Here is a 23,684-nt window from a genome sequence, read left to right on the forward strand (position 1 = left end):
GTAGAAAGGCGCTTACGGCCATGTTCCTCGTTGGCTAAATCATATATCATCTTGTTTAGCGCTATCAATGATCACCCCCAACGGCGTGAGAGCCTCGTTCGAATAACTGATGCCGAATAAGGAAAGCATAACAACTGTTGGAGAAGACGGACGTATAGATTGGTTATGGTGTGGTGAAACAATAGTTTTGTGACTAGCTGAGATACCCTGCATACGTGACCTGTAGAGGCCTCCCACACTGTCCTTCTTGCAGCTGAGTCCTTTTGGATTTCTCCTTTGAAACGAAAGGGATGAGAAGGGAGCTCCAAATTTCCAGCCTCACACAAAAGCCTATAGTCCATCTAAGCTACCATGACCAAAGTGACATCTTAGCTGTAGTTAAGTATGGTATTCAAAGTCATTTTTTCTGGACCACGCTTCTGAAGAAAATATCTGCTTATATTTCCGCACTAACAACCTTAACCTGCCTTGATAGGTCAATTTCGAAATAAAGATGATGAACATGGTATGAAATATTTTCAAATCTCTCGGGATCTTGTGAATGATATAGCTGACACGGATTGTGATAAAGTGGAACAGAGGAAAATCGCATCGTGACAGCAACCGTGGACCAAGTACGGAAAACTCGAACAATCGGACTCACACTCTCAAGGCGAACGTCCCTGAAGAAACTCATTCCACGTTCGATGAGGGTCCCAATGATCTTCTTGACTCGCATAGTAGCAGACCACGAAATACACGACAGGTGCATGCTTCGCAGTCTGGCGGACAATCAGCTTCCGTCTTTGCAAATACGGGCTCCTTGCCTTTACAACCTGGAGTCTCGCCCTCTGATCTCGAAACGAGGTTGAAAGAAGCTGAGCAAAGCCTGAAGAAAGAGAAACAGTCTCGTCTCGAGGAGAACGCATCGCATGAAAGAGTCACAAATAACCTCCAGGCAAAGTTGGATGTTACGGAACGAAACCTGGAAACTGAAAGAAACGAGCACCAACATACCAAATCGCGTCTCACGGAGAAAGAGAATGCCGCAAACCACCAGCGCCAGCTCATGTTGGACGCAGTAGGTGAATTGAACCGCTTTTTGCGCGGGAACCAAGTACACAACCAGTCTACTGACCATGAGCTTATTCAAAAAGCCATGAAGCTACGCATCGCTATCAGGGACTTTGCTATACTCTATTTCGGGAACAACGTCAACATGCTCGGATCCAGCCAAGCATCATTGGAGTCCCTTAACCAATTTCTTCGCATCCCTCTGGATTATCTGGAGACCTATATCTCTTTCTCATCCAAGCGAGTTAACTTAATTAGAGCTTTCTTATGGGCTTATCTCTATGAAAGAGTGTTCAATCGATTTTACTGGTCATGGCAAGGCGCTGGTACTGCATTTTGTGAAATGCGTGGCTTCCTCTGTGGGCGAATCCCTTTTGTAGTGTTAGGACTCGGACCAAGTGGCTTACATATATCGCAGACAACTTAGTGGATGGAAGTAAAAATGCGGATCCTCGCGGAGAGCGAAAGTTCCACACATGGAGAGCCAATACGGCTAACCTCCTTGTCGAAGCCATGAGGCTAAACGAGACTACTGTTACCAGCGATGGTCAACAATTTATCCAGCAATGGACAAATACTGTCTCTCAGCTACTGGGGCCATTTAAGTCGTCGGACCAACAAGGCTACCTACAAGGGCTTGAAGGCATCATCACTCAGAGTTTGGAACTGGACAAGGAGATCTGCAAGCAAATTGCGAACATCGAATGGGTTCACTGTGAAGAATTACCTTGTACTTTTGTGCCTGACTCAATGGAACTAGAGCTCAGCCAGGAACATCAAGGCAACAATAAGGCCGTTACGTTGGTGCTTGGCCCAGGTCTTGTCAGACGTGGCAAGTCGTCAGGAGACGATTTTGACGTGATGGAGAGATTGTTGAAAACACAGGTGTATTGTGATAGGCCACCGTCTAAGTTTCCAGGAACTAGAAGGGCATTCCCTGCAGTCGAAGGAAGCTCAAGGCAGATGGACAGTGGATAGGATATACTCTCTCTCGCTCTTGAGCCGGGCGAGGATCTCGCCGGAAAACATCGCGGAGATCCTGACACGTAGATTATATTTAGTGTATCTAAGTTAAGACGTATTTTCGATCATGCATGTTGACTCAAGAGTCCAACATATCAATGTTCCTGTGGACGACTACAGACACACAGGTTATGACTATCTGACCGTGGGAGCAGCCTTTTCAAGTATTTTAGGAGCCGAGAGTGTGGAATAAGCAGCGTTTCTCAACAAAGAAGACAAGCCCAGGGTTTTCCCACGCACATTGTGATCGGGATTTTCCTACCTACCGGTAGGTATTCAGATAATCATCAATGAGAACATTATACACGAGTCGACGTGATAATACGGTGTAACTACTTATTTGCGGGGGGAGCGTTTGACCCTGAAAAAGAGAGGCGCCATTATCTGGCAGAAGGTGCTTAATGATTGGTAACAGGACTTACAGCCTTCTTTCGTTTAATCTCATACCTTGGAGGTACCATTGAGCCAATTCGCGTTAAGTGAGGCTCTGGTCAATGATTAAGGGTTACAGTTCGTATGCTGGCCACCTTATCTACCTTATTACTAGAATGACACCACAATATAGCCTCCATGCTGCTAAGGACTGTACATATACGTGTATCAGATCTTTATTTTCTGCGCGGCTGTGATATGGTGGCATTGTTGATGGGTAAATGTTCAAAGCGGAACCACACGGTTTATTGTTGGGCATCTTCGGGTCCAAAGCCGGAATCGAGCATGGGAGTCACTACTGTGATAGGCCAGCGTCATTACTAGCGCGCCCCCTACACCGTCGGTATCCGCCAGGATGCACACCAATTCTTTCAGCTCTCATATAGGTGAATTCAATAGTCTTGGCGCAAAAACGAAAGGGCCGAAAGGTGTAATATTAATACTATGTACATCTTTCACGCCCCCAGCCTCATGCAGAAGAAGGGTAACGTCGACGCTCCTTTTCAAAACACCAATCAGTAACTGGACTGCTAGCAACCCCCAAGCTCCTTTGCACCTACAAAAGCATTGTTTTAATTGGCGAGATTTCACGATATCCCTCTGAATATCACTGAACAATGCCTTAAGAGCCTCAACGCTTACTACGTAGGTAGCTATCGCCGATGTATCTCTTTAACTGGCAGTTGTCGCCAACCAGGGATTAGGAGGCAAAATACAACTAAATAGCCACAAAATCAAGTACCATATATTCTAGGTTTGGTTCACCAGGTCATGTGAAGCTATATTTTGCTTCCCAATCCCTGGCTGGCGACATCTGCCAGTGAAAGAGATATTGCGGGGATTGTATCAAACTAATATTCATTTTTATTCATCAGTGGTAACGAATGTTCTCTAGAGTTTAGAAAATATCATACTAAAACCATCGACTTTCCGAGCGGTGGCCACGATAGCCGTTGCTGCTTGCGAACAAATCATCTCCCAATTCTTGGCGATATCGGCCCCCGAACAACATAAGAAGCAACAACTCTGACTACTTGAGAATAAATTACTTCATCCACCCTGTCCTGGGGGGCCTTGACGACTGTAGTTTCTGGACAACAGAAGATTCTGCTGATAACAACTCTATCTGCTCTTCAAACTTGTCACCCGACGACTTACCGCGTTTTAGCAACGCTGGAGCGATGATGACGCGTACCCTTTCTTGGTCGATGGGCGGATCACTTTCCGCAGTGTCAGAGCGTCTGTTTTGGTCTTCAAATACCCAGCGAACCCAGGCAGCTTGCCTACTAATCTCCCGATCCAGAACCAGAGCCTTTTCGATAATCTGCTTGAGTAAACCGCAATATCGTGCATATTCCGCCTTTTTGACAAATTGCAAAACAAACGGGTTGATATCATTTTCGATCACTATGTTTCTAAAATTTTCCCAAGCATTTGATACCCTCAAGGCATCTTCTGCTTTGAACACCATATTCGCAGTTGTAGCTCGCCAGGTGTGGAACTTCTTAAGAGCTTCGCACTCAGAGGGGCCCTCTGTCTCGTCGAGGCTACGAATTTCTTGGCCAGTTATGAGCAAATTATGAATTTTCTTAAGGGATAAGTGCATACTTACTAGGTCTCAAATGTGCTGAAATCCGAAATAATTGCGTGCCTAAACGGTCATCGGCGGGCCATTGGTATCGATCGAAAACTGTTTCCGCCAATACATGCCAGATAAACGACTGCGCGAGTATGGGAGATGCTGGACAGCCTTTATATTGCTCGGGCAATACACTCCTTGTCGAATGACCGTCTTTCGGCGGTAGAGGCCATGGTTGAGATGATATGTCTTCGAAGTATGATTGTGAAAAATGCCGTATATCGTACCTGAGCTCTCTTACTAGTTGTTTCAAATAGTCATCTGTCACAGTATGGAAAGAATTGGCATTCGTATGCTGTTGGTTCAGTTGCTGAGCCACCTGCTTCCATTGCTTCGAAACGTTCTTGAAGTCATTTTGTGCTTTGATGCGTAGCTTCTTTTCTGTGTCCAATTGTTGTTCCAAGGACGTAATCTTTTGATGAAATTGCTGGTAGGCTGCCTCGCTGCATTGTATTGTGGCTTCATTCTCACCAAGCGTAGTATCTAACAAATAAATATTAGTATTAGGTCTAGTATACAGACGGGTGTAAGGCAGCAAGTTTAGTGGCATCAAAGTTCTAAAGTGGCTCACCGTGATTGCTATTCCCTAGATTCCCAATACTCGTCCCGCCATCCTCAGTGGCGCCAAGCGATGGGTTCAAGCCGGAAGGTTCAGTGTTCGCTGAAGCCATAGATGTAGAGGAATCCAAGGTTATCCGTTGCGTAGCTAAGAGCGATAGGAATGAATCCGTAAGCTGGGGGGACTGGGGAAGACTCAAAAGGAGCCAGATGATCCTGGGTTATGATACATGCGCCCCCTGACCACCTAGGCTAATTCACATCAGGTCACTTCTACTTTCACACCCCCTTCCAACGGGTGGCTTCTGACTGTATGGCCAGCACTGTGAACACGACCGCCACAGCCTGCCGTGATATTAATGCAAGTCGACCTGATATCACGTAGCCTACCTATTACGAGTTGAACCGCCGGTGATATGGACGTTGGGTTGCATGTAGGTACCCCTAGAAAGTTTTGCTACTTACCTAGTATCCTATTCAAATGACGATTGGACGGAGATGTCAATCAAAGGTGCATTCGTGAGTCTCGACTTGTGGTCGTATGGTAGTCCTGCATACACGACCTGGAGCAGTAATTAGAGCCAAGTGCCACATGAGTTCGGCATTTTCTGTCTGCCTGTAGACTTAACGTTTTTGTTTCTTTGGAAGTTCAAGCTTTGTTTTTCTACTTACGACGCCTGCCTTGTGATTTCTGGAAGCCATACCTACCTATATACCGCTTTCGAGATGGGTTCCTCGTCGCTTGACAAACTATCTAAATCTCTCAAGCCTGTTCTCGATCAGATGTCGGACGGTTCAGGTGACGATAGTGATTGCTCGGGATCGGATTTAAACACGGACATGAACGGTAGTTACGACGATATTTTAGTTATTGGCATCGATTTCGGTACAACGTATGTTCTTTAACGTCGATATTGATGCTGCATCCAGCAAGTGGACTTGCTAACCCAGACATTACAAGTTTTTCTGGTGTAGCCTGGGCTACTGCCGCAGACTTCAACGATGATCAGAATACGAATATAATTACTAGCTGGCCCGGAACTGGCCCTGAAGAGGGTAAAGCACCAACTGAGTTGTTCTACGAATATGATAAGATGTCGTGGGGCTACCTCGTACCTAAAGATGGTGACCCAGTCCGATGGTTCAAGCTCCTGCTTGTAAAGGAGGAGGACCTCGCACCGAGTCTGAGGTCTGCAGAATTCGTACTCAGAGCCCGCCAATTTCTGCGCGTCGAGGAGAAAACAGCCGTAGACCTGGTCGCTGATTACCTTCGTTGTCTCTGGACTCATACACTCGAAACTATTGCAAAGTCACGCGGACAGGCTGTCGTTGATGCACTACGCTTCCATGTCGTCATCACAGTCCCTGCTATATGGAAGGGATATGCTCGACAGGACATGAAGCAAGCAGCGCGGAATGCTGGTATTTTGGATGACAGGCTTGCTGGAGAAACATCTCTGAGCTTCGTCCCCGAGCCTGAGGCTGCTGCGCTATCGACCCTTTTAGAGCCCGGGCGAAAAGTAAGCAAAGACGACGTCTTCATAGTATGTGATGCTGGTGGTGGCACCGTTGTAAGTCATGCCCTTGCCACTAGACAGAGGAAAATCGATTATGCATAACTGACTAGTCCACTCAGGACTTGATCACCTATAAGATTAGCAATACTAAACCAATCGCAATGGAGGAGGCCGTAGAAGGTGAAGGTATTATATTCTCTGCTTCAGTGTATGGCAACAACAAACTAACACCCTTACTTACTACCAGGTGGTCTTTGCGGTGGCATCTTCGTTGATCAAGCTTTTGAAGTCAAGTGTAAGAAATGCGTGGGTAGAAAGTGGGATCGCCTCAGCAAGAACGATATCAACGATGTGTTGCGGGAAGACTGGGAGCGGGGTGTGAAGCCCCAATTCACACCATCACTCAACCGAGACTATCCTATAAGGGTCCCTGCATGCGCATTCCCTGACGGGAAGACGAGTGATACCAAATGCGATCCGATAATTAAAAATGCTCGGATGATGTTCACAACGTAAGCAAATCCATTGACAGACTTTGTGTTGCTGATGTATTGACCATATATCAAGTGAGCATATAGAGAACATCTTCAGTGGCGTCTTCAAAGATGTGGACAATTTGGTAGACAATCAAATAAAGAAAGCGAGAAACAAAGGCCTGTCAATCACTGTAAGTTCCAAAGGGCCCGAAATGGAAGCTTACAATGATGCTGACTCTGTCTAGAGCGTCATCTTGGTAGGGGGCTTCGGTGCCAGTCCTTACCTGTACGAACATTTGAGGGATAAATATCGAAAGGTCTTGAACATAGATGTCTTGCAGTCGGGAGGCATGAGACCGTCAGTATCTGGCCCTACGTGTCCAATTGATGTATACTAATGCTGCGTAGTCGGACTGCAATCTGTCGAGGCGCTGTACTCAAGGGATTCCTAGACGGTGCCGCACAAGACCAATCCGATAACTCGATTGTTAAAGCCCTCCCAATCAAGGTTACCTCCACAGTCTCTCGCGCAAGTTATGGGACGTCATTTGCAACTCCATTTATCCCCGGAACTCATCTCGAAGCCGACAAGGTGTGGAATCATCTTGAATGCAAGTATATGGCTCGTGGCCAAATGTCATGGTATCTGAGAAGAGTAGGTGGTAATTTCCCTAGATGATTTCTCTGGGAGTCTGTGACTAATTATTTAACAGGGTGAGGAAGTTTCCACCAAAGATACTGTCTCCGAGTCATTTTATCGCATTTTTGAAAAAGATTTTGATGGATCGCTCACCGTGAATATTAAGTATTGCGATGAACAAATTGCTCCATCGCGTGAGACAAACTCGGTCAAACACATGTGCTCGATCAAGGGTGATGTTGGGATACCCTTTTCCAAGTTGAAGGACTGGCAAAATCCTGAAGGCAAGACGTTAAAGAGACTTGATTTCGTTATTGAGATGGTACCTTCTGGAGCAAGTCTGGAGTTCAATGTTCGTGTCGAAGGGCGGAAGATGGGGGCATCAAAGGTAGAGGTGAGTTTCTAGTGATACTTCGTACTTAGGTAATTATTTCCAAAAAGGCAACATGTACAAGTTGCACAAGTAGGGAAGGTATACCTAGTAAAAGCTGTGACCCAGCAATGACGTGTAAATTAAGCTTAACTTCAAAATGCTCTTTTTAAAACTTTATCACGTGTGTCATAAGTGGGGTGTGATGTGGGATTGCCCAAATGTTCTTTGGTTCCAATTCAATTATCAAACACAAGACACAATGGATAAATTCAACATCGAACAAGCATAAACGAGCATGGATATCTTACCAACGGTGTGGTGTGTCTGTGTGTATTGTTCCGACTCCGGATTACCTGGGATTCCCGAAGATATTGTACATGATCTGTCTCTTATTATTGCGACGCGTCTTTCTGATATAAAACACGTTCTACAAGGATCCAGTTAATCAGTCCGTCACCGAGCGCAGAGAACGTTGGGGTTTGTCAGGAGACGGACCGCAGGACCGCATGAACGCTAATTAAACTTACAAGCGGGAAAGGGGTTAGGAAGAATAAAAGACGCGAGTCAACGAGTCAAGAATCAAACATCGCCAAAAAGAAGAACTTCGATCATCATTCTCGAAAAGTTAATATCACCATTATCACATGGGATCTAAATATACCACTATTCTCGCGAACGAATCAACCTATTTGCCTCCTCGTACCTGAGCAGGTACCTTTGTACAGGCGAAACAGGCACAGGTAAGCTGAGCACATCTTAAACACATCTGCAAGATTGACTTATTCGAAAGTAAGGGTTTCACACCCTCGAAGACGGTGAATCCGGGTGGCTGAGTTACATGCTGAGTTGCAGAGAATATTCCTAATAGGTTAAGCGCTCAACCCGCTTTAGCGCGTCAGACCAATCCCCTATTACCAACCCGAACAGATTTACACAAATTTACAAGGACTGCAAGGACACTTCTACAAGCGCTGTGACGCTGTTTGACCGTCTGAGTCGCTAAACCGCCTTCTCCAAATCCCAGAGCGGATTCTTGTGCATTTCTTGTGCATTAGACGCCACGAACCACAAATGCAGAGCCACTCGGACAACAATAACAACAATAGACGGATCAAAATCACCAGAGCAGAATAGTAAAACAGTCTCAGAAGTGCATACTTCTCGTCTACTGGCCAACCCTATCATCCGAGTATTCCATTCTTTTTTGCCGATCGACCTAGCAACCGACAGCCAAATACCCCATACACCATTACCTGCACCATACATACACCGTACCATCTGTATCATATCATCCCACATTATCGTATCTACGAAGTATTGCCTTAGGCTTGGATTGAGACAGCGAGAGTCTCCTTCCCAATAACTTCTATACCTACCTGCAGTGGTGTTCTGTATATACGTCTGTTTTATCTGTGCATTCAGCAAAAATAACAAATGTCCGCTACTCCCAAGAGGCCGCTGTCTGCGGCACAGGGTCGACCTTCGAACGAGAATGTACCTCCTACAGGACGACCTCGAGCGTCCACACCGACTTCGACAAATGGCACTGGAGCTGCCACCACGCCCCAGAGGACACGATCCATTCGAGGTGGAACACCAATGTCAGCGCGAGCTGCCGCTAACCACAGAGCATCATCGTCCTTAAGCATTTCTACCACAAATGGAAATGCTGACATACGCGCGGAACTCGTCGCAACGATCGAAGACCTTAAAGAGAGGTTACAGAAGTCCGACGTCGCATCCGAGCAGTATAGAAAACAAACAGAGGTCCTGCAGACAAGACTTGATGACGCCCTTAAAGAGCAGGCCAAATTGGAAGATCGTTTACATGAGAATGAAGAACAGATCGAAAGTTTCCGAAATGAGAAGAGGGAGACAGCAAAGAAGATGCGCGAGATGGAGACAATCTATGAAGCTGAGAGGAGCTCCATAACTAAGGAAAAGGAAGAGATGGGTAATCGGGAAGAGGAGATGCAGGCCATCATTAATAGGCTAAAGGAAACCCTCAACCAACGAAATGCAGAGGACGAATACCGCCCAACAAGGCAATGTGAGTCTCCAAATTATACCGTCCTATATCTACACCTACAGTACGATGGATTACTGACCCAGGCACGATCATGACAGCAAACAACTCCTCTCCTAGCGTAGACAGTGGGAACTTCGCCCCACCATCTTCCGTCCAACGCAGCGATTCTAGGAACAATTCCAAGCTTTTACTGCAAAAGGACAAGCTGATCGAGTCACTACGTCTCGAGCTCGCGGAAGCCCAGATTAAGCTTGTTGAGTCTGAAAACCAGGGCGGCGGCCGACTACATGAAGTCGAGCGACTCCTCATGGAGGCACGCATGGCTAACGCCCGGCTGATGGAAGACAACGAGTCATATCAGCTACTGCTCCAGGAGAAGACACTCCACGGCGACTTCGGCAAGGGCGACTTCAGTTACATGAATGTGGCCGCTAACCAAGACGCCCTGAACGCCCTTGAGGGCAGATCTAACGCCGGTGATGCGGCTCCGCCAGCAGCCAGTCTTGCCGACGAACTAGGGGCTCTCAACGGAGACGAGTCGCCCAAGGTGCACGCCGAGGACGACAACACACGCCGTCTAGAGGCCGAACTCCGCGCTGCGAAGGATCAGAACAAAGCTCTCACGTTGTATATTAACAAGATCATCGAGCGCCTCCTTCAGCATCAAGAGTTCGAGCATATCCTCGACCAATCTTCCGACTTCAAACCCGGTGCCAACGTCCACAAGGACCTACCGCCACCCCCTACGGACTCGCCTGGCGTTGGGGCTTCGCTACTCCAGCGCGCAAAATCTATCGCTATCGGTGGTGGCCAGCAGCGTCCTAAGCCTAGGCCTATGACCATGTCCGCCTCCCACCAACTCCAAGCTCAGATGGCCATGCTGCCTTCCGCCTTGAATAACCCCGACACCGCACCTAGTATCCCGATCTCTGGGCTCGGCAGATCGCACAGCACGGCCCGACGCATCCCCGGCCGCCCCATGAGCGAGCAGCTGACGGGCGCCGCTGGCATCGTCAACGCAATGTATAAGGGCCCTGACGGTCCTCTCTCCCCAACATTAAGCACAGCATCGTCATCAGCACGTCACTCGCAGACGTTCTTCGGCGGAAACAGAGTTTCGTCAAGTATCGGACATAACGGCTCGGCGGGTAATTTCCCCGGTATGCGAAGCGAGACCAGCAGTGTGAGCGGCGACTCGGCGGCCGACGGGACGACAGGGACGACGACGAGCGCCAGCCAGAGCCCCCCGCGGACGGTGGGCAGCGGCAGTATCGCCGGAGAGAAGAGCACTACGATGACGGGGAACAAACCCCGCCCGTTGAGATTGGTGCAGGAGAACAATGAGAAGGAACGCGAGCAGAATAAGAGAGCTTCGTGGTTGGGTTGGGCTCAGGGGGCTTGGACTAAGAAGGAGGGTGAGGATGTGCGGTAGACATCCATCCTGTGAGGGTATGAAGATGTTAGAGAAGTGTGAGCAAGAGAGGGGGAAGATGATACTATATGAGAGGGCGAGGAAGTATGTGCCTGTGTGAAGGGGGTAATGATGAGACTTATATATACATGCCTGGCCAGGGGCGACGTCAACCCGGGCTAAGCATACGAGAAACTTCGCATCTCTGTTTCTTATTCAGCCCGCCACGACGACGAACATACCAACAAACGAACGACTTATTGGATGGAAAGACGAAACGAAAAAAATATATAAACAAACCGACTTTTAAACTGACGACGGGACCGGGATGAAACGATACGCAGCTTTCTCAAAACAACAACAACCACAACACCACAAACATTGAAAGATTTATAAAGACGAAAGACGAAGATGACTTTATTAACTCCTTTTTTTATTGAAGAAAGCTTGTTCTTTTTTTTTTCTTGCTTTGCTTTGCTTTGCTTACGATTACGACCTAAGTTCAGTCTGCGATGGTCTGGTAGGGAACCGGACCGGGATGGTCTGGGATATATATAGATGATACGATATATTCTATTATCAAATATTGATGCCTTTGTTTGTCTGTCTGTGTACATTTTCGATGCGCGTGGAGAGTTTGAGTGAGGTGCGTGCGGTGTAATGTGTAATGTAATGCGTGAAAGCGTGAAGGGCGATGAGAGAGCGAGCGAGGTCGTGGATAGGTATGCGAGGTAGGTATGAGAGAATCGAAACTAAGTTGAAGTGTGAAGTATTTGCGGCATTTTATGGCATCGGGGTAAGGCTGGCATAGAGAGCTGAAGCTTGAGTTTGCCAAATCATAAAGATATGTCTAAAATTTGAAAATATTGGATGTTGAGGGATTCCGGTGGCTGTTTACCTAGGTTCGAGGGGCTAGGAGCAGCCGTGCTGTTCCTTGCGTGCGATAGAGTAGATTGGAAAATATGAAGACTGTTCTATCCGAAACGGACGAATATACGTCATTAGAGACATTTGTGGTTTATGGTGGCCACGGCCTCGGTCTTGCAACTAGCACATGCCTACCTACCAGGTAGGCTCGCAATCTCAACCCGTTTTAATTGAGACCTTCAGTTTAGGTGTTTACATATACCTACATGCTGTTCTGAGTTCCACATTATATCCATGAGCAGCGTCGAAAGGTTTCAGGGTAAAGCCTTATACAGCCGCTTCAAGGTTTTAGTACGCCGAGGGTGGGTTAAGTTGTCAACCTAGTTGCCTTTACGTATGTCTGGGAGAATAGGGAGTCGCAGTAGTTGATGATGGGTGTGGTTGTGACCAGTAAATCTAATGACTAGTACTCGCGGGCTAATAGTTCGACGAACGGGCGATTTATCCCTTTGGAGAATTTATTGTGGTCACGGAGTAGGACGTCGATTGTATAACATCAACTATCTATACAACCACTTTAGTTATAATCCACTTCCGAGTTCCTCGTTATACCGTTTCCGCGAGGTCCTAGACGTGGGCAGTTGTTTCAGAGCTTTGACGAAAGGATTTTAAGTGATACAGAGATTCTACGTGCAGACGAGATTACTGTTCGCCTGTCTTACTTAGGACCGAGAAAGAATCGCCTTCTCTTGAGGAAGAACCCGAAGAATCGTATGGCTAGGTAGTGAATAGAAGGAAGCCTCAAGCTTACATAAAGATACCTAGGGGCTCAGATATAGAGGTCTAGAACCCCCCTTTGGGTGACGTTCTACAAGTCGAACCAGTCACCATCACATTCGGGCGTCTCCGCGGCTGTAGAGGATATCCTTAAGGATCAATGCCTCTTAACATGAAAAGGAATATGAGATTATTTAGTTAATACCAAGTGTTGTACGGCCGACTACTAGCATTGCATCGTATGATGGGGTTATCCGCCCAATGAATCATCACTCGGTAGTTCGACCATTTGGAAGCGACCCCAAAGTAAGCGGTAGAAAGCATCGCTAATATACCCCTTGCCGAAACCACGTTATTATAGCTGGGCCGATTTTAGCCTCAAGTAAGCACCGTCGTCCTTGGGATTACCTATGCGTAGGTAGTATAAGCGATCGAGCGTTGAAGTACAGGTAAGTATATAATAAGCAGGGAATCTGAGATGTGACAACTATAAGGCCGAAAATGGCTCAAATCCTACCCCATCGACTACCACACCGACAAAGGGGGGGTTCAACAAACGGTTATCGGACGTAAAAACGATGATCGCCATATGTATGATTCAGTTGGAGGCAAATGGTTTTTGACCCAAGAACGGTTTTTGATTTGCGAACGCAAACCTGCCTCGCTCTGATTGGTCAGAATAAGTGGACCTACCCAAAAATTTGAAAACGGTGGGAATCGAATCCACATTCTCTTGCAAGAGCTTTTGTTGCATTATTAGTTTGTATTAGAATTTAATGCATTTATGAGATCACATTATACTACTTTAAGGTATATAGAATTGAGTCTTGCTATTTCAATAGTATTGCATTTCAATAGTGTGGCTCAGGTCCGGGGGCGCGGCCTCTGATTGGCTGTAACGCTTATCGATAAGCCACTACCACCGGAAACCGGGATACAACCTATGCCGCCTGTTCGCACTCGAATAACTTTCCTTCAACATACTCTCAGACAATATAAATAGAATCAGCTTGTAGCTTTTAATTCAGCGATTTTAACAATATCTGTTTCAAGTGGTTGCACTCTTTTGTTTGCAAGGTATACTGACTTGAAGTAGTCAGGCTGATGTTGCTGTAGGGGCCTCAGGGTCAGGTGACACCCCAGAGAGTGGAAGCTACTTGCAGTCCAACTATTCTAAGCCATATAGCTCAGCCAAAACAGGTTTAAATAGGGTGCAACCTGAATCATTCAATTGGTTTGTTTCTAAACTATCTGAATACAGGAGGGCAGCTTCTCAAACCTCCTTTCGATGAAGTTATTCAGGTATAAAGTTCCGACCTGTATAGACATGAGCGTGAGCAGGGGCAGTACATTAGCCTGCACCTATATTTGTATGGTAGACGAAGTACCAACGCTAATCCTTGTAGCTTATCGATAAAAATTTAAGCCAATCAGAGATCCTGCGCTCGGACCTGAGCCACACTATTGAAATGCAATACTATTGAAATAGCAAGACTCATAGAATTTACTTTTAGTCATTCTTACAGGTCGCTTTTGAAGGTATTATCATAATGAAGTTTACAAGCTTTACGGTTGAGCTAAGTGGTCTAGCCATACTACTGAGGGTTTAGTTCTAAACTTAATTATAAGGCTAGAGAGTGTCAACCAATCAGTCAGCTTTTTCCAAGCAGAGTACCCACTTTATAAACATTTCAAAAACGATTTTCTGCCAATACAAATGATTGTTGCCCTGCAAATGGTTTTTGGCTGGGAAGAACGGTAATTAGCTTGCAACAACGGTTTTTGACCATCAAATAACCGTTTGTGACATCCACATATTGCCGGTATGGTACATAGGATGAGCTACGTGGTGTATAAGACGTAGGTGGCTTTTCAAATGGTTGGTAACACGGATCTCTACCGAAACGCTGGATGATTACCCGGACTTAAGATAGACCCTCGTCCTGCCGAATGCCTGAAGGATCATGCTAACTAGTTCGAGACTAATACGTGTACGGATTATTGTTTTTTTATCATTATTATAACGTAGGAACTCTACGGTTCCGGTTTTCCCTATCAAAGAGCCGCACTGCGTATCTTTCCCAGTCCGAGCGGCGATGTTACCCCCCCACGCTGGGAGACATTACACCGAGTCGTTGGTTACTGAGATGGCGAAGGAGGGATCATGTCAAGCAACCGACGAAAAGAGAAGTGGTATTTCGTCACCCTTTTGGGCTCTTTCTCCTTCCATTAATATAAGCGTCGATCGAAGTTAGGCTTCCTATAAGGTGGGATATATAAAGGAGGTAGGATGTAAGTACACGTGTTGTATTCATACTCCTACGAGCCCAATAGAAACGATCACCCCCACACTGCACACATTTCTTGCACGGATGTTGGCATCGACCGGACCTATGGGGATGACGGGTTCCTGCGCAGCTGACCACTCGACCAACCAGACCTAGTACTCTGGGCTGGCCTTCCGTGGTCAATGACAGTGCGCAGATAAGGCAGGGCAGGATTCTAGGCTGAGCAATAGATCCCCATCCGTCTGGACGGGCCGCATATTATGTCTATTGTGTACAGTTTAGGCTGCCAGGATAGAAATCTGACATAGTGGTTGCCCGGTCTTGGGTTGGGAGTGCGCACGCCCGCATTACTGAAAAATCACGACGGAGCCCCAGGACTATTTGCGCATGTCAGATCATAGACACGAGGGATGATGGGTTGTATTATTAATAGTAGTTAGTACCTGGTAGCGGCTTAGTGTCATACTCAAATCTTCAGCGCAATCGGATTTAAATGGCCCGGATAGTCGGCTCGTCCCGTCGATTTCCGGCACGAAAGGAGCATTGTCCAGGCATATCCAGGCAGCTTTCGGCTCTTCTCGTTAGTTTGCGCGCGAAAAAAAAACATCTTGCGCGACTCGTCACCAACTGACCGGTCACTCTTCTGGTTCCCCAAGAAGGCACTTGTATATTGCCAGCTTCATAGGTAAGACATTAGAGGACCAGATCGATATATACCATGCACGATGACTGTAAGATAAAGTCATCCTGAATTACCAAGTCCGGAACTCCAAATTGAATTTGTGCATATGCGATGCTCCCTCTATTTCGATCTTTGACGGTCGAGGGTTACGGTACCTGGTAGATAATGCTAGATGATTGAGCTGGCAGGGTCACGTCCTGTAAGACACGCATCAGCCGAAGCGTTTGCGTGCGTAGTAGTCAGTAGGTCGTCCACATGTCGATCTCTGAGAGGTTCAAATTTGCCGGGTTCCAAGGGTTCTATTGAAAAAGCGATGTCGCCATAGGCTGATGCAAGGCTGAGTATAGTACAAGTCAAAGCCTTTTTGGACCAGCCGTTCCTAATTCGTGAGAGGGAGCGCTATTTCGCTCCTTTCTTGATTTTTCTCTCATTGAACATCAACCGGTTCGGGAAAAAGCAAGCTACCTAGTGTAACCCTTGGTCGGATTTGCTTTTTTCTGGATTCGGTACAAAGTGCACCATCTCACGACTTTGCGATTTGTGGCCTTTACAGACCGTTTCCCTAAGACAATGGTAATGCAAAGCTCTATAATACCGCCATAACTATAGGCCGCGATAGACCGCTGTTTGAGTGTTTGTTGGCTCCGTCGCTTAGAGCGACTTGGAGCGAGACAAAACAAAAGGGCACATTGAAACGAAACTCTCGGCTTGCTCAATCAAGCGGCGGTAGACAAGAGGACAAAGAGGACGAGAAATGTATTAGTGGGGATATGCAAGACATGCATGTCAACGACGGGTGGGATCATGGGATAGGAAGCAAAGTGGGGAAGAGGAGAGAAAACCATTCGTCTGGAAGCCGAATGGAAAGAAGTTGGAAAGGATGGGGCGTGGCCTCCGGGATCCAGTGCGATCCAGTAATGTGGATCGCTGGCGAACGTTGCCAGGTGTGGAGGAAAATGTCCGTCTACATTAACTTGCGGTCAAACCGGAAGATACCTCTGGTCGACATCCGAAACCGTTAACGGCGGAGTATATCTGCTAGTAGTTTTAAGTATCAGCTAACAGAACTCTAAGTACATACCTCGCCGGGTACTCACGAGTTGCACGAGTGTTCCTGAACATCTCCTTCCTTCCCGAGGCTTCCAAGTGTTTATCACATCTAAGAAATTAGGGTACATACATCTGTGGCTGGCCCAAATATGTTAATTCCTACCTAGTAGATATACATGAGGTATTGTCTCGTCTCCTTCGAAGATTTACCAGGTGCGTTTATAGGTTTATAATTATTTTACCATACGTGACGTATGGATGCACAACATTAAGATACGCAGATGTATCGCTGCCGCTACATGCATGTAAAGGTATTATCCCATCGAACCTCGTATCGCCTAGAGTTTTCTGTAGAGTTGTCGTAATAGTGGCAATATTTGACATTTCCAGCGCTACTAACAAGTTGTGGATGGATTGAACTGGTGCAGGTTATCTGTAGCTACATGCTAGATATGTACCTCAACTAGTAGTGCAGTTCGTGTCACCGCTCTCACATGAATCATCCTAGGCGGATTGTAAGGCGAAAGTTCCACTTTAGAATAAATTTCTGGGGAATTGGCTGGTAAGACTTGTGCTACAGCTGGTTTAGCTTCAGGTCCAGAGGGCATGGTAAGTCCCTGAAAACCCTCACTTCTTTCGGGATTCGTGCCGACTTTCTACATACGTAGTCACCTCCAGGGCTATTAACTTATGACCGGTGCGACGTGACGCGAAGCGAGCTAGGCCAGATAAAATCCTTTCGGTTGGCTATTGTCTCGGCTTTTCGATATTTTAGTGATCATGGATGTGCCCGAGGTTGTTGGACTTGGATCTATAGATTATGTAATTAAACGGCAGCCCTGGAATCAGTTTAATTCTTAGAGGCTAACTTTCTGACAAATGATATTTTCTAACCCGTAACAGCCCGTACCAATATTCGGCAAAATGGGATAGGAGTGAATTCCTATTTCTAAAATGACACCTAGCTGACTAGGGGTTGCGAGATAATGTTTCTTTAAATGCACGCCTTTCCATTAGCAGGTCAAATTGGGCTTAGCAATCTCAAGCCTATTCGGGGCAGGGGAAAAAGGCGTCCATAGATGTACACAGCATGACTGAGTTGTTCTTTTCCCTCCATTCCTTAATTTTTCCTCTCTCACCTGGTCCTTGGGATAGCCAGTAGGCCTAGACACTGCTAATAAGAATAAGAATAAATAGTGATTATTGGCTGGCAATTTCAGAGGGTAACGTTAACATGTCTAATGCAGCTGTGATGTATCTATGTTTTGCCACAATATAAATTTCATGTTTCTCGATGTTTGATCTGGGGTTATTCACTATAATCTACCTGCATAGTACATACGTACATAATATGTGACTTATGTATTGTGCGTGGGTACTTGTGTATGGAAAATGCATAAAAGTACATAAAGTGGATGGAATAATCTAGGCACAATTTGTACCTTCCTAGCGTTGCAACCGGGGTGCGACAGTGTGCTTGGTGAGGATACGTACCTCCTACCTCCATACATTGGTACCTGTGCATGTACCTGTTTGTATCCTTGGCCCACCTGAAAAAATACCTACCTACATGTACAATACATCATTAACTCTCAACCAGACCTTAGAACCTTACAAGCGAAAATCCAAAGGACATTGAAACTTGAACATCCAATACATTTCGACTCCCCGTCTTTCCTCATCAACAAATCAACCTGATCCTCATCCACGCCTCATTTTTTTCCCAAACCACTCAAATCACTGCTGGTATCTTCCGAAGATTTGATTTTCGGCTGGCCCTTCCTCTATCTGATATTATACCTCTCCAATTTTTACTTATTACTACATTCACTCAAAGTGACCAGTGACCCCCTCCGTCCCTCATCGCTGCATCTGCAGTACACCTTAAACTACACCCGCAACCCGCAACACTCCACACGATTGTGTCATCTACGCATTTTAGTCTTTGGTCTCCGCGTCCAATCCCGCGTTTGCAGACCTTCTGCATCCCGACGAAACCACCCAGGCAACACGTCCCCAGACTTCATTCGACGTTATTCGTCAATCCGCGCATCAAGGGTTCAAGTTATCCATCGCCAAAGTACACCGGCACAGACGATCCAGACGACTGTGGGGGATACACTTATTTGTGCAACATTAAACCTTGGACATACAGTTAATTTATCCAGTGTGGGAAGAGAGTCGCATGCGAACCTGCTGCCACATCACGATGATCAACCTCTCTGGAAGCACAGCCGTCATACTTCCGAGCTAATCCTATTCCTGGTATTTCGTGGTATGCCCGCAGTAGACGTGGTTCCATTGTTTGCGCCGGCTCCGATAATCTTCCACGACAACCGACCAACCAGCTAGCAATATGGCAAACAATCCTATTGCTATGGACACCAGCCTGTCCAGCCTGAACTCCGCTGACAACGACACATCAGCCACTTCAAGTGCACACATCGACTCCCAACAGTCCAAGTCGACTTCGACATCTACTTCTCTTACAGCATCCCCGATACAGTCAAGAGATCCGTCACCCTCACGGCCTCCCGCTAACACAGGAAGAACAAGCCGTACCTCTACCTCGTCACCTGTAGCTAGGTCACGCAAGAGCAGTGTTCAGAACCCTAGCCAGCCTAGAACTCGATCTAACGTTCGTACACCTTCCACGACTCCACGACAACAACTTTCTTCCGCTACTACGCCATCACTTCCTCCCCCAACAACTCCGGCGACTGTGCTGAGAGCTCCTGTTCCGCAGAAAGCCGCCCTTGCATCCGAATTATCGAAGGACGCACCTCGATGGCCTGTGTCTCCTCGCCTGAAATCCCCACCCCCTAATATTGGTCGACCCGCAGGATCAGAGCCGCCGTCGAAAAACGAGCACGAGATATCCGCCATAAATGTTCGACGAGCTACGCCTTCACCTAGCTTGGAATCTACCTCCCAGTCTGCCTCCGAGAACGAGACGGAGGAGTCGCAGTTGTCTTCGGGTATGAGAACTCCGGCTCGTGGGCCGAGCAATGGGTCCTCAACTCTCGAGACGGTCCAGGAAGTCAGCCAGCCGAACACGCCCCGTCCTGGAATCGACATAGCTATTGAAAAGCTTGCCGAGACCGCCGCCGCTCAGTCATCTCCGCAATCCAAGAGCTCTTGGACTACGGTCAAGAAGGCCGAGTCTAGTCAGCATGGCACAAACAGCGAGAGTGGAAGCGATGGTGGCAACGCGAAGACGAACCCAAGGAGGACGAGCACCGCCGCCACGCCTTCCCTTCACAGTAGACAGTCGAGCACCGCTATCAAATTTGGCGGCAAGGGACCGACTTCTGGCGAGAGTTCCTCGAGGAACATGACCGTGGAGACGGAACAGATTAACAACCTCCCGGGAATCTCGTTGGCCCCGAGTGTGAGAGGTCAGGGAGGAAATGGAAGTCTTCGAACGAAACCAAGTTCGGAGACGATAAAGCCGAAGAAGGATAAGAAGAAGCATACGAGAAAACCTGCTTCTGTTGCTTCGGGCAATGGTGAGCTCCCTAACCAAGATCCAGCATACAAGCTGCGACATGTTCTGTCGTATCAGACAGTTCCAATGTCGCTGTCATCTCAATCATCTTATACACAATCAATATACGATCAAGGATCGTCATTCCAAGCCTACTTCAACACTTTTCATAACGCTTCTCTTTACGACAAGTTTTACACAACTTCTAATACACCTGATACAACAATAAGCCGTGGTTGGCTTTCAAATATAACCAGTCATTTGAGCAATGTACTAACATATGGACCTCGTCCAGCTTCTTCTAAAGCAGATATCTTCGAGGCTAAAGTTGCCAGCGCGGTCGAAGAGGCTAACTCCTCCGATTCGGACGAGACTTTCGTGTACGATTCTAACCCACCGGATATAGGCGAACGCCCTCGCCGATATCACTCGCGCACGCCGAGTGCAACTTCTATGGCCAGTCAGGTTGATCGGGCTGGCATGCGATCACTAGGAGGCATGCTGGAAACTGGCCCCCCTGCTATCCCTGTGAAAAAGAATATGAAGTTCGTGAATACTTACACCAGCAACGGGACCGATGGCCCTCTCGGAGACGACGATGGTCGAGGTACGGGCCGGAGTAATGTTGGGTCAGCGAGGGGGACTAGCCGCCACCACCACCCCGGCCGCTGGGGTCGGAATAACGGCAATAACCACACCTCTTTATTCGACAACGAATCTCCCTTTCCTAATGCGAACAAGTCGAAGTTCTCGAGTAATAACTCGAGACAGTCATCTAACCCGCCAAGCCCAAGGTTTAGCACAGGTCGAGGTTGGGCATCTAGTAAACGACAAATGACGCTACCTGGTACCTATGACATGGATGATACGACGACAGGCGCTGATGACGAGAGAACACCTCTCTTGACTGGCGCGGCCCGATCTATCAGATCTACTCGAAGTCGACGGAACCCTCACTCGAGAAACCTCGAGGCCCAAACGTACCAGCGACGACCTTCGTTCCTTAATCGGTTTGCCAGCTGCCTGGTTCTTACCGTAATGCTGCTGATCGTTCTCACCGGAGCGCTCGGCTTTATGTTCGCAACATCTCAACCGCTCACTGATATCGAGCTTGTCAAGATTGGCAACGTCTTAGCTAGCGAGCAGGAACTGATGATGGACATTACCGTCAAAGCGCATAATCCTAATGTCGTCGTTGTGATGATAGACACCGCCGACTTAGAGATTTTTGCCAAGTCCCCGCACGCTGGTACCGACTCGGAATGGTGGCGGCATCCTAGCGGGGATGAATTTGGCACTCTGGACGATCCGAAGAACGACCCGCCGATTATTAGATTACCGGGCGATCATCACGACGACGACGGCAAACCTCCTGAAGATAGTGCACCAAACATGCGCCTCGGAAACGTCGTCGCATTTGACAGTCCCTTGACTTATGAGGGATCTTTGTTCCAAGGGAGCATCTCTAGTTCTACAGGCTCGTTGCGTCTAAGCCGACCCGGTAATGGCACCGATAGCGGCACCGAGCGATGGGAACGCATCATCTCGGATGAATTCACGTTGATTGTCAAGGGAGTCCTCAAGTACTCGTTACCTCTTAGTCAGAGAATTCGAAACGTGGCGATCTCAGGGAAGACAGTCGTGAAGCCGAATTCCGCGAACAACCCATCTCTCCGACCCAACGAGACGGAAATAGCGATACAATAGTATCGACGACACGGGCCACACCAGCCCACAATCCACTTTATTTTATTTGTATTTTCCACGCGATTCTGTATATGGAGCGGGCATGGCAGTCATAAAGCAGGAGCTAGGCGTTGGATCTTCGAGCAGGGACATACGATGAGGCCAAAGCCTTATATCCCAGGTTATGGGATTGCATGAACTCGGTTGTCCTTTTTGAGGTGTTCATTGGTATTCCCAAAGCCCAGAAAGAATGGTTTTCAAGGTTTTTACTTCAACAGCAGAAGGGCATACGGTACCAAGAGGTGCTCAATAAAATATTCATTGCATAGGATGGACGCACAAAAGAGAAATACCCCAGAAATTGAGACCTTCGATTAGAAGGTTTATTGTCCCCCTCCCCCTCCCTTTCCTCAAAAATCCCTATAGGTTAATTATGGGACGGAGGGGAACTTTGTGTTTTTTTTCTAAATTTTTAACGAATATGGCATTAGACAGGGCGGCGACAGTACCACTACTACTATTGTTCTCGGCACCAGATACCCAAGCAGGAACGGGGTCCGCATCTGTAATGTTTACGGATTATGAAAGATACTGTAGAAGAACCTAACCTTCTAATATAATGAAAGGTCTGCTAGTAACAGCAGACGGTGATAATAGGGCTTCTGTTCCCGTTGTGCTTCTTGGTCTTGAATTAAGCTAGGAAGGAGGCCCTGTAGAAACTTGGGCTTATTATTATATCTTGCTAGGACAACTTAGGTACCCAGGTAAGGACTCTATTAAATATGCCTGTAGGTAGGATTCTAATTTATCAAGGAACTGTAGGTCTGTCGTTTTATTTAAATATTCGTAGTCGGGGTACCTAATACACCTTCACAGTAGGTAGATGCGTAGTTATTCCTCTTTTGACCTTATGGGCGTTCTAAAGTGAAACTAAGATTATACTGATCCTCCCTGCTTAATGTCTTCGCGATGTAATCTCGACTATACCCGTGAGCGCGGAGGCCAAAGGTTCGAGATTAGATGTGTTTTCATACCTAACTATCTACTTGGTATGTCTTACGGAAATATTAGTCTTGGTCTTCATTTCGCTAGGTAGGAAGTTAACATCATGCTCTCAAAACAAGGTAAGGTCATTTTTAATGTGAGGCTCGCCGTCTTATAGGTGTATTGGTCACTGCTAACGCTCCTTTCGTAAATCATCCCTTTTTCAAATAAATACGCGGAAGCCTTCCGTTGTGCATTGAGTGAAATTCGACAACCACAGAGAGTTAGGGGCCGAATTTTACGTACGTACAACAAAGTCCCAAACGTAGGCGGAGCATCCACTCAGCTATTCTCCATCTGTAACGGCTGTCCTAGCTCATCTGGAATGTCATATGTTTCACGACATATATCGATTACCAAAGCAGCCAAAATTGATGATTCGTCGGGTATACCACCCGTCATCTGCGATGAGGCGAATAGTGTATCTTATGAAACACGAGATCGCTGATCCTCCAAACTTCTCCCACCCAATTTCGAGCAAAGAGCTGCATACCTACCTCACGTAGCTAGACCCTAGAGTCAGGGTCCTACCACGTGGTGTATATCGAGTCAGATATATCCAATCCTCCGGAAACAAGTTCAGATTATTCTGACTTCTTGAATGCGGGATATTATAACATAGTCCTAGCCCCCAAACCCAAATTTTGTGGCG

At 47.0% G+C, this 23,684-nt stretch overlaps 5 protein-coding genes across 5 annotated transcripts; 4 read left to right on the forward strand and 1 right to left on the reverse strand.

Moving 5' to 3' along the window:
- Positions 1 to 493: 493 nt before the first annotated feature.
- On the forward strand, positions 494 to 2,558 carry F4807DRAFT_471862 (uncharacterized protein; the record flags this gene model as incomplete). The annotated part of the gene is made up of 3 exons (XM_048002968.1): positions 494 to 505; positions 572 to 1,412; positions 1,472 to 2,558. 3 exons carry the CDS (start codon positions 494 to 496, stop codon positions 2,029 to 2,031), a joined length of 1,413 nt encoding a protein of 470 aa, XP_047849201.1. The 3' UTR covers positions 2,032 to 2,558.
- A 644-nt stretch (positions 2,559 to 3,202) lies between these two features.
- Positions 3,203 to 4,631, reverse strand: F4807DRAFT_446331 (uncharacterized protein; the record flags this gene model as incomplete). The annotated part of the gene is made up of 1 exon (XM_047999809.1): positions 3,203 to 4,631. A coding segment is annotated over exon 1 (556 nt), but the record flags the coding sequence as incomplete, so codon positions are not given.
- Positions 4,632 to 5,545: 914 nt separating this feature from the next.
- Positions 5,546 to 7,744, forward strand: F4807DRAFT_454509 (uncharacterized protein; the record flags this gene model as incomplete). Its single annotated transcript, XM_048000589.1, has 8 exons — positions 5,546 to 5,598; positions 5,667 to 6,276; positions 6,342 to 6,408; positions 6,470 to 6,734; positions 6,790 to 6,889; positions 6,944 to 7,056; positions 7,107 to 7,353; positions 7,412 to 7,744. 8 exons carry the CDS (start codon positions 5,546 to 5,548, stop codon positions 7,742 to 7,744), a joined length of 1,788 nt encoding a protein of 595 aa, XP_047849203.1.
- A 919-nt stretch (positions 7,745 to 8,663) lies between these two features.
- F4807DRAFT_325204 (uncharacterized protein) lies at positions 8,664 to 11,290 on the forward strand. The gene is made up of 2 exons (XM_047995193.1): positions 8,664 to 9,761; positions 9,839 to 11,290. The coding sequence occupies exons 1-2, from the start codon at positions 9,146 to 9,148 to the stop codon at positions 11,170 to 11,172; spliced, it is 1,950 nt and encodes a 649-aa protein (XP_047849204.1). The 5' UTR covers positions 8,664 to 9,145; the 3' UTR covers positions 11,173 to 11,290.
- A 7,697-nt stretch (positions 11,291 to 18,987) lies between these two features.
- On the forward strand, positions 18,988 to 22,215 carry F4807DRAFT_325293 (vacuolar segregation subunit 7-domain-containing protein). The gene is made up of 3 exons (XM_047995194.1): positions 18,988 to 19,453; positions 19,562 to 20,324; positions 20,598 to 22,215. The coding sequence occupies exons 1-3, from the start codon at positions 19,172 to 19,174 to the stop codon at positions 22,007 to 22,009; spliced, it is 2,457 nt and encodes an 818-aa protein (XP_047849205.1). The 5' UTR covers positions 18,988 to 19,171; the 3' UTR covers positions 22,010 to 22,215.
- Positions 22,216 to 23,684: the final 1,469 nt, after the last annotated feature.

The sequence above is a fragment of the Annulohypoxylon truncatum genome (genome assembly GCF_022578515.1).
Source record: "Annulohypoxylon truncatum strain CBS 140777 unplaced genomic scaffold F4807scaffold_53, whole genome shotgun sequence".
NCBI classification, from domain to species: domain Eukaryota; kingdom Fungi; phylum Ascomycota; class Sordariomycetes; order Xylariales; family Hypoxylaceae; genus Annulohypoxylon; species Annulohypoxylon truncatum.